General features: G+C 38.8%; 1 protein-coding gene across 5 annotated transcripts in view; it reads right to left on the minus strand.

Moving 5' to 3' along the window:
• The window catches only part of Rps6ka3 (ribosomal protein S6 kinase A3), a 107,949-nt gene extending 96,894 nt beyond the window's left edge, over positions 1-11,055 (minus strand). For 2 of the 5 annotated variants that reach the window (XM_087903158.1, XM_087903157.1), the window contains exon 1: positions 10,580-10,673. Coding sequence is in view for 1 of the 5 variants with exons in the window: in XM_087903159.1 (XP_087759285.1) it covers positions 10,580-10,648 (69 nt within the window). In the remaining 4 variants the exon portion in view is untranslated. Of the gene's footprint in view, positions 1-10,579; positions 10,677-11,033 lie in introns of those variants that run through there. The other 3 variants (XM_085684408.2, XM_087903159.1, XM_087903160.1) reach the window with 3 other exon arrangements.
• Between the last annotated feature and the right edge of the window lie 265 nt (positions 11,056-11,320).

Below are 11,320 nucleotides of genomic sequence, written 5' to 3' on the forward strand. Positions count from 1 at the left end.
AAGCCCCATTTACTCAAATTCCTACCTAGGGGCTTCTATAAAGATGGCTGGTAAGTAATGTTAGACAACCTCCTTCTTCCCCACTTCAAATGCAATATACTTTGCCTCGGTGGTAACATAACTGTTTATAAATCTGAATGTATTTTCCCAGATAATGTGAAATGTTTTTACTCTGGCTAGTTTTAAAAAGCTATACTACAAAGCAGTATGTCTCTATGAGGAACAGCATTCGTGATTTATGCCAGGATCACATCCTTCATCGGCCTTGTTGAGAGGGCTTTACATACATGAGAAAGTGCCTATCTTTCTAGCTCATTCACCTCCTTACATTCTCACAAATAGTCACTTATGCAAACCACCTGGATACTTTCTGTATTGTAGATGATTTTATCTAGATAGAATCAATCATCTGGATGTTCTCAATTCAAGCAGGCCAACTAAGTGGAAAGTCAATGCCATTTGCAGTCTTTGAGACTTGGCTTTGAATCTTTGCTCCTGTTTACTAGCTGTGCAATCTTATGAGTAGTTTATTAAGAATTGGCTGAATTTTCCAAATTAACAAACTAAAATTAAGGCAAATTGATTTTAGATTTGGAAAAAGCTAACAAAGTTAAAATTAACACATAGAAGAGAAAATTGGATGAATTTTTACATAGTGGCTCCTTAAATTTTTCTATTTAAGACAGCTTTGAAATAATTACTTTTAAATTATGTGTGTAGTGCATAGAAAAATGAACTGTAGTGAAATGAAATGTTCTGAGCATGTCTCAGTTGGTCGTGTGTGTGTGTGTGTGTGTGTGTGTGTGTGTGTGAGAGAGAGAGAGAGAGAGAGAGAGAGAGAGAGAGAGAGAGAGAGCGCGAGAGAGAGAGACTCTTTATCTACAGTCTTGGCTGTGGCTGTTCTGGAACTATGTAGACCAGGCTGGCTTCACACTCACAGAGGTCTGCCTGCTTCTGCCTTTGAATATGGCTAAATTGTTCTCAGTTCCAAAATTCTATACTAAACTAAACTAAAAAGGTTTAAAATTCCAAGACACTTAAGGCCATTTTTAGTTTTATGTAGCGCAGTAGAATGTACAGAATACAATATTTTAAGTTACCATGTAGCATTTTTCATTCAATAACATAAAATATAATCATGTTCTCTTCTGTCCTATTTTTATTGTTTAATACTTCTATCCACAAGCTCAGTCCACAAGAGGAAGCTTATAATTTCAACATTTTGATAGCTAAATATTTCACTGCTTCAACCAGAAATGCCACCAGAAAAACTACTGAAGAGCATGATGGTGAATTGTGAATATATGTCACATAAGAAGGTTTATAAAAATCATCAGGATAGGAAAGGAATAATTGTGAAAAACATCTATCAAATATATTTTTGTTTAGAAAAAAATGCCTTAGCCTATTTATTTCATAACACAAATAAGAAGTCGAGGAATGGAAAACTAAACACTGAACTAGAAGTAAAAGGGGAGTTCTAGTTGTACAAATCTTTATAATCTAGAACTGCATTGGTCTACACAGTAGACAAAAATACAGGTGACTCTAAACTAAAAATTCAGGGCTGGGATGTAACTTAGTGATAGAGCAATTACCTAGCATATGTGAAATCCTGTGTCCCATCCCCAGAACTGTTTTCCAGTAACACCAACTATGTCTTAAGTGCCTAACAATCCACTATTAACATTGTATTGAACAGTGCTGAGCTATACGTTCAACTGTATAAAATAATTCTCTTTTTTGAAGTTTTTCATTCTTTTTTTATTAGATTTTTTAAAAATACCAATCCAAGTTCCCACTCCCTCCCTTCCTCCCATTCCCTTCATACACCCTCCCACCCCACTCCCATCCAATCCTCAGAGAGGCTAAGGCACATTGCTTTGTGGAAGGTCCAAGGCCCTTCCTACTATATCCAGGCTGAACAAGGTATACATCCAAAAAGAATAGGATCCCAAAAATCCAGTGCATGCAGTAGGGATAAATCCTGGTGCTTTTTAAAAATACGTACGAGTATGGGAGGTTGCCAGGGCATATAGATGCCCCACAGAAGCCAGAAGATGGCGCCAGATTCCCTGGAGTTAGAGTTATAAGTGGTTAAGGAACCCAAAGAACATGTGTGCTAAACACTGAAATCCAGTCTCCTGGAAGAACAGCAGGCACTCTTAAATGTTCAGCCACCTCCCCACCCCTCTTCCAGTCTTAAAAAATTATTCTCTCTCTCTCTCTCTCTCTCTCTCTGTGTGTGTGTGTGTGTGTGTGTGTGTATACAATGCGTATGTGAGCACATGCATGTGAAGAGTGGCTATGTACAGGCCAAAGAGCACATGTGGAGATCAGAGGACAATCTGTGAAGGTCCTCCCCTTCTACCTTATTTGAGACCAGGTCTCTATTGTTTTTCCTCTGCATAAGTCAGGACATCTGGCCCTTGAGTTTCAGGGGATTCTCTCTCTCTCTGCCTTCCACCTCCCAGTAGGAGTGATAAAAATACAAATGCACATGCTACAAGTCTGGCTTTTGCATGAGTTCTTCAAATTCAAACTCAGGTCTTCATGTTTATATGATAACTGTTTTTATTCACCAAACCATCTCTCCAGATCCATTTTTTTCTCCAGTAGAGATGAAGTCTCTCATACACTGGTGTGTGTATATATACATATATATATATATATATATATATATATATATATATATATGTACAACTATGCACAGCTGGCAGTTCTTTTTAATGGCAAATATTCATTATTTTATACTGTTTACAGAATTTAAAAAAATAAAAATTCACCTCTGTTAACAAATGTGAATAAATATATAATGTTCTAATGTTGAGGATTTTACTGTAGGTTTCATAAGATCTCTAGTGTAAGATGCAATTCAATTTATTGGTAACAAAATGATCTTTTGCTTCAGGCTATCATTTGACAACTTATTTCTAAAGCGTATCATATGACTAACCTGTTTCCTGTAACAAGCTTTGTGAACCAAAGGATTAGAACTAAGCATACAAAAATCTAGATGACCAGGTCAGATTTAAAGATCATCATATGTGCCAGGCAGTGGTGGCACACACCTTCTTTAATCCCAGCACTCAGGAGACAGAGACAGGTGGTTCTCTGTGAGTTCCAGGCCAGCCTAGTCTACAAGAGCTAGTTCCAGGACAGGTTTCAAAGCTACAGAGAAAACCTGTCTTGAAAAACAAACAAACAAAAAATCATATGTAACATGATGATATGAAAATCAATTCATACCTAAATCATAATCAAGACCTAAAGTGTGTAAGAGACTGTATTAGCTAAGATGGAGAAATTATCTTTAATTTACTTTGACTGTAACCCTACTTCTACTATAGGAGAAGAACGAAGAAATCTAAAAGTGCTTTTGGATTGATATTTAAGTGTAAAATATCTCTAATATTTGGGAAACCAACAAAATTTCCCAAGAACAAAACTGGACCCACTTTACAGCTTCCTAGTTGTTACTTCATTCACATTCTACTTTGTAGCTGACATCTTTAAGAGAAGGCAATAAATGAGCCATTTTGTTATGGTATGCCAAAACATAAAATTACTATTTACTATTAGACACTATGTCCAGTAAATACCAAAAAGAAAAAGTGAAAAAAGTATGAATACTTAACAAAATTTAGAGGAAGTTAATGTAAGGGTAATTTAGTAAAGGCTTGGTATTAACGAACTATATAACTAAGAACCATAAAAATTCAAATAAAAAATTTTAATTTTTAAAAAGTTTTATTTAAAAATATATGTTGTTTTTAACATTTGATGGGAGTGGGGCACAATAATGTTATAGTGCACGTGTGCCATGGCATACACATGTGTGAAGATCAGAGGACAATTTATGTGAGTTGGCTTTATATATATCCTTTTGTTATGTGGGTCCCAGGATTGAATTCAGGTCATCAGGCTTGGTGAGTAAGCATCTTTACCCACTGAGACATCCTATATTTAAACTTCAGTCCAATACTGAATTGAAAATTTACTGTACAACTCAGAAATATTTTAATTAAAAATGAAATGAAATTTTTTTGACAAAGCCAAAAGCTTCAGTACAGTCAATTAAAAATAGGAGCTCTTCTCCAGGCAATAATGATTAAGTTACAAGATACTGAACTTTCTTTCTCTCTCTCTCTCTCTCTCTTTCTTTTTTTTGGTTTTTCGAGACAGGATTTCTCTGTTCTGTGTCGCTTTGTTGCCTGACCTGGAACTAACTTGTGTAGATCAGGCTGGCCTCGAACTCACAGAGATCCTCCTGCCTCTGCCTCCAAAGTGCTGAGATTAAAGGCGTGCACCACCACCACCTGGCTAAGATACTGAACTTTTTAGAACTGTTCTGTAAAACACTTGTGTTGTTTAAGATTCCAAAAGGTGGTTCATGAAAACAGAGTTCTAACGTCAAGTCTCAAATAAAAATTTTGTTGTTTTGCTTGTTTGTTTTATAAAGACAGGATCTCACTTGTACCCCTGGCTCAAATACTGTTTTGCAGTTTCACTGTGTACATTATCTTAAAAGTTCTCAGAAATTATGCAGTAAAGATACTGGCTCATCTCATGGCACTCCAGATTTTTAAACTTAATGATGTCACATGCTCTTATTTTATAGGGGAGAGGTTGACTGCTGGGTTACATATACCCTTTAATAACAACCCCAGAGCCTCTGGATATTTTTAAGAGTGTCTCTAGAGTCTTCTCTGTAAAATACTCTATAGTGTTTAAAGTTTTTAAAGTACCAATACCTAACAGACAAAACCCAAAGGTTTACATTTCTAGACAGGAAATCCTATTTATCGATGGCCTGTTCAATAACCAAAATAAATGTACTTACAGTACTGGGAAGGGAGATGTACTATATTAATTTCCCTAAAATTAAAATGAACAAGAATTGATTAACCCTAAATTATGAAAACATGTATATACCTTGCTTTGATATATTTTAGAAAATTAAAATTTTATCTATTGATGCTATATATTGACTTCAATCATTTCTTTACAAATATATTATCTTCAAGAGATCAATGTACAGGCAATTCTGTATTTCACTGATCATAAGACAGCAGCATGTGAATGGTCTACTTTCATTTTATTTATCTCTAAGAAAAAACTGGCATGTCAGTTTATGACACCTCTTCTGAACAGTTTTAAGATGGGAACACGCTTTTCTGTCTTCCTTTTCCTTTACATGTCTCTCATGATGCTCTTTCTTGGTTTTTATTCTTTAAAGATAATATTTGGAAAGAACAACAAAAAGAACAAGACTGAAGAGACTTCTATTTTACCCTTATAGGTATATTCAGATATTATAATGATTATTTAAAATGATCAACTAAATAAATTATTTTTCCTTGTTTTGCTTAATTCTGGAAAAAAATTCAAGACAGTTCTTTGAGTAAGTCAATTATAAGTATTACTTAATAAACACAAATCATACATTATACAATTGTTTTACATAAACTATCAATTTATTTAATTCTCATCACAACTCTGAAGTCAATATTTTTATACTTATTTTGAAGATTCGGAACAACACATGGGTGGGTATAAGGATGTGTTAATATTATCTATTAAAACTTAATCACAAGCTGGAGAGATGGCTTAGAGATTAAGAGCATTGGCTGCTGCTCTTCCAGAGGTCTTGAGTTCAAATCCCGCCAACCACATGTTGGCTCACAACCATCTCTACTGAGATCTGGTGCCCTCTTCTGGCATGTACATGCCAGCAGAACATTGTACACATAATAAATAAATCTTAAAAAAACTTAATTTTTCTATGATATGAATTGAGAATGAGATGTAAATATACACAAACATACACGTGAAAGTGTATTTCAATGCTTAAAAATGTATTTTTCATTAAAACACATCAACAATTGAACGTTATTACACTTATGCATCATTAGAGAGACAAGAAAATGTTATTATCCTTTATTACAATCGGAGCCACTGGGCCTAACGCATCCAATGTGCAATGAGTGAATCAGGCCACTCTGATGTCACTCATCATTTATAGCCTAACAATACACATGTACTAGATCATGGAAGGATAGAGCAAATCTTGTTAACTATGACAATGATATGAATTTTTTTGTAGATGATAATTAAAGAAAAGTTTAAGAACAATTCTGCAATTCAGTTTTCTAGATAAATAATTTGCTATACTTCTATTTATTTTACAACTTACCAAGACAAATTCTTGGTTCAAGACTGCACATCTAAATTATGTCATTTTTCTTATGTAAAATTAGGATTATATTTACTGTGATTTACAGAACTGCAGTAAAGAAAAGGCCAAATGTGCCTATATTTGCTTCTTTGAGTAAACACTTTTACCTCTTTATCTTAAAGTTCAAAGGAACAGGGGAAGTTTCACGTTTTGGATAGTCTACTAACACAGGATTCAGATGCTAAAATAAAGCAGATTTCTGGATTTTTTTTTTTTAAATGTTGTCCTGTATCCGAATCACTGAAAACAATGAAGTATTCAGTAATGTGTTATAGTAACTTGACAGCTGACATGAAGTAATACCTGTCCTTGCCTCAGATCTTCATTTGGAGGAATAAAAAACCTGAAAAGTGGTAAAAATGAAATAGGTAATGGAAAAAGAACTTAATAAAACATTTGTTAAAAGTCAATTATCATAGATGAATAAAACACTTTCCCAACAAATTAAACACAAGAAACCTATATAATACATACTAGAAATACTGTAAAACCCTGTGCTGTATTATAATTACTGTCTAATTTTGAGGTTAAAAATGGCTGTATGTTCACTAAAGAGCTACAATACAAAGTTTCTTTTTTTTGTTATCAAATATATTATTTTTCAACGCCTGTTAGGTACTTGTTATTTAAAGGAAGTCAAGGTGACTATTTTTATGCAACACATTGTATAAGAACATTGTTCATATTATATATAATGGATTGCATTGTGTCTATTTTTAAAGAGCATAGATAACCTTCATTTTATTACTTTTACATTGTTTTCTATTTAGATTAGCAGTTATTCCAATTCCAGTGCAACTAAGGAAAACCATATACTTTCAGTTAGGCTTGTCAGCTAGTGATATTGGTCCCTGACAGCAGTGGATTTGTAGAAGAACCACAATTCTTTGATATCCATCCCCTAACAGTCAAATATCAAAAAAAAAGTACTTGTAACTTTAAGTAATCCACTAAGGACTTCTGAATATCTATCCTAAATTTGCCTTTAACATTTGGCCTAGTTCTAGCCTATCATGTTATGACCCATGTTTGAGTTCAACCACAAGTGTTGTTGTTGTTGTTTATTTTGAACACCATGAGGCTTATGTGAGGTCTTAAAGCAGGAACACTGGTGTGAAGGAATGAAGAAACAGCTGGTGTTTTTAGAGGCATGCAGGTCTTTTTAAATTGTTCATACTTCAATGAGGAATTAAAATGATAACACAGATTAAGAGTCCTAAGTACCCTATTCTAAACCTTCATGATTCACTTAGCATTTATTGAGTTCATAATATATATGTGCCAGGCATTATGTTAATTGCTGAGGATTCAGAGAAATAAAAAGGGGTTTGCTTTCAAGAGCTCAGTCTATCTATTTAGTGATGAGACCATAAATGTAATCCTATATAGAGCAAACTTAAAATCTTTTAGCAAGGAGAGGCAATTTCTGATGAAGTTGCTTAAGTAAATATTTCTTTAGAAACCCTGTTATTCCCCTGATGCAAGTCTACTGGGGAGGAGATGGCATAATAATGGGTATCAGTATTAGTTTCTCTGAAAACTCTCTTCTCTCACTGATTTCAGTATTTTAAAATCATATAAGAAACATTTTACTTGCAATAGCTTAACAAGCAAAGGAAACAGAGTATCTAAAAGCATTGTGTTGAAGTCTACCTTTAATAAAGCTAGACAGGCAATACCTGGTTCTGACATACTTTATGCCAGAATAGTAAGAAAAATCTTTAGAAATTACAATGGAATTTTATCCACCATGCTTTGGAAAACATGACACTAACAATATGAGCGCACGCACACACACACACTCTCTCTTGTATATATCATTAATATCTAATATTATTAATATATAATTATAAATTAATCCTTTTGTAAATCAGATCTTATATTTGCTTATGAAGAATACCATGATCTCTATTAGTATGTTTATGCCTTGACAAATGATTTGAAGCACGTATTCTAACATAAAGCAAAACACACACATTTTATCTACCTGGTTTCAAATTATGGCTCTATCATTTACTATTTATAATCTTTGTACTCTTAACTACTGAATTTAGTTTCCTAATCTGTAACAATGGGGACCACAATCCTCTCTGCTGGGTTACAGTAAGGATAAAAATCAAACAGCAGGTATAGCACAATACCTTTGCATATAGTAGATGCTAAATAAGGGAGCTTGTACTTTACCTAAATGCTATACATATAGTATTTCTCTAAATACTATACAGAAAAAGGATAAAGTAGAATTTTAAATGATTTCTCCCTGCATATTGACACATGTCAAGAAAAAATGTGGATGAACAATTTAGCAAACAAAGGAAACAAACTATCTAAAGGCAATATGTTGAGGTATAGCTTTAATAAATCATTTTAATGTATCAGTGGATTCATTTTGAATCATAATTGTTACTGTGTGTTTTTAAAAAGCAGACTCATACCTGGGCTTGGAGGCATATGCCTTTAACCCCAGTGCTTGGGAGGCAGAGGCAAGCAGATCTCTGTGAGAGCAAGGCCAGCCTGGTCTACATAATGAGTTCCAAGCCAGCCTGGACTGTCTCAAAAAACTAAGAAAAAAATAAATTAAAAAGCAAATACTAAGTATATACAATTTCTTCGACAAGTGTAGTACTTTGGGAACATTTTGACACCTTGATAGATGTATTTTTAAATGCAATTTTTCTGAAGGAAAAAAAAAGAAGAGGCCCCCTTGTTTTACACACTATCCAGGCAAATGATGATTAAACATTCTAAATTTAACTTTGTTATTAAAGGCTTACGGAATCATATTGGCTCTCAAATTTAAATAAAATTCTTGTAATTCTGCCAGTCGTAAAAACACTATTTCTTTTTTTTACACAGGCATTGCCTTTTAAAAACATGGCAACATGTGTTTACGTCATTCATATTTTTGAGAGGCATTTAGATATTAAAGGCATTATCTTGTAACAAAATATATTAAGTATGGACTCAAATGCTTCCTGAATTTAAGAAGATCAAGCAAATATTTTTATATGGCAGTGGAATGACTAGGGAGAAAAACCTGAAAAATGATTTGAATGGATTCCTTTCCTCCACCCCTTTCCCCCTCCCGGTGAATATAAGTGTCCCGCATCTCACACCAAACTGAGCCTGAGTTTTACTGACGTAACCAGTAACCCTATCCACCTCTCACACTGCGGAGGCCGGCAGGGGCAGCCGCTGCCGCCAAGAACACCACTCATCAGAGCCTGCCCGGTTCCACCCCCGCGTTTCAGTCATGCTTTCCAGAAATGGGGTCACTCGCTCAGTAACTATTACACACACCCAACCTATCATCCTGTAATCCCCTAAAGTCCGCTGCGAGGACAGAAGGCAGCGAAAAGTCAAGAAAGAAGAATCACAGGCGCGCCACCATCAGGAACTGATTTTCCACTCTGGAGAGGGGCGCTGATACCCTGGAATGGATCTTGTCTGGATTATTTTCTCAGATCTTGAGTTGATTCTGGGACAGGGGCAGCTGGGAAAAGCTCGGTGCTGGGATGTGTCCGCAGAAATTCTGTTTTGCCTTGTTTGGGTATATTGTTTGGGCTTTTTGACACCGGGGTGGGTGTCTCGGGGATGGTCACCAGATCCCGGGCGAGGAAAACCAGATAGCCCTTTACAGCTACCGCTGATCTCCTTGAATTTCACCCGCTAACCTCCACGGACGGGAAACAAAGTTATACTCAGGGTCTTACAACTCAGTGACCTCAAAAACCAGTGAGTGGGGTACCGGAGGCGTCCTGTTTTTCTTTTGCTGCGGCGAAAAGCGCTGCGACAGATGAGGGGGGTGCCCCTCAGTCCTGTACCCCTTACTCAAAATCCTCATGGCTTACCACCCTGCCCTGCGTGCACCCGTCTCTCTGCAGCAATTCCCTCCCTCTCTTGGCCAGACTCAAGCCTTGGCTCCAGGGTGAACCGAACCCATTACCCCAAAGTCGCTAAGATTCCGGAGAAGCTCCCGGAGCCGGCAGGGCTAAACTTCTCAACTCGCCGCCGGCTCCCGCATTGCCTCCTGCTTCCCCCACGCAAAGTTGATTAAAACCGGCTTCTTGCAAAGCCTCAGCGCCCACTCCAAACCCCACGCGCCGCCACACCGGCAGCCGCCCCCCCCGCCCCCCAAAAAAGAGCCTGGGAGAGATGAGAGTGAGTGAGTGAGAAATAGACAGACAGATCGGCAAACCCCAACGACCCAAGGCAGAATCCCGCACCCGGGACAAGATGTGAGCCGGAGAAGGTGGTCAAAGGGGCAGCTCCAGGGAGGAGAGCTAGCCGGCGGGGACGTGGGCAAGGGGCGCGTCTGCCCCGCCGCCCGGCTGCACTCACCTCAGCGCTGTCGGAAGGGCTCTCCACAGCCATCTTCTGCCACGGGTCCGCCAGCTGCGCCAGCGGCATCTTCCCCCCTCCCCGGCCCGCCGCCTTCACCACCTCCTCCCTCCCCACCCGCCCCACAGCCGGCCCGGCTCCTTCGCCGCTCGAGCGCCAGGCAGAGTTGAGAAGCAGCAGCAGGACCAGCGCCGGCTCCCGAGAGCGAGCTCGACGCCGACACTGACCGCCCGAATGCCCAGCGCCTGGCCACAGCCGCCCGCACTCCGAGCGAGAGCCTCGCGCCGCCGCCAGGCACCAGGGCTCGCCCCTTTCTTCCTCTCCTCCTTCCGCCGCCCGGGCTACGGCTCCGCCCCCCGCCTCCCCTCCCCACCGGTTCCCGCGCCCGCTCCCAGCAAAAGCGACCGCCGGGCGCCCCCCCACTTCCGCTCACAACATGGCGTCTAAGCGATACCTGTCTCTCAGAGCGAGGCTGGGTCGCTGCCACCACCACCGCGCGCACCCAGGGGCGTGGCAGCTCCAGGACACGCCCTCGGGCCTCTATGCTCGGCTCCACCCCTTTCCCACCCCCACCCCTCCCTCCTCCTTCTCCCCAGCCTCGGCTTCTGGGCCTCGCCTACTTTCAGGAAGGGCGAGCCCAAGAGATTTGGGGGCGTTGGCGGGAGTTGGGGAGGGAGGAGGTGGGGGAGAAATGGGCAGTGCAGGAAGGACGAGAGAGGCTGGGTGACTTTAACTGCCACG

The sequence above is a fragment of the Myodes glareolus genome, chromosome X (genome assembly GCF_982192425.1).
Source record: "Myodes glareolus chromosome X, mMyoGla1.1, whole genome shotgun sequence".
Lineage (NCBI taxonomy): Eukaryota > Metazoa > Chordata > Mammalia > Rodentia > Cricetidae > Myodes > Myodes glareolus.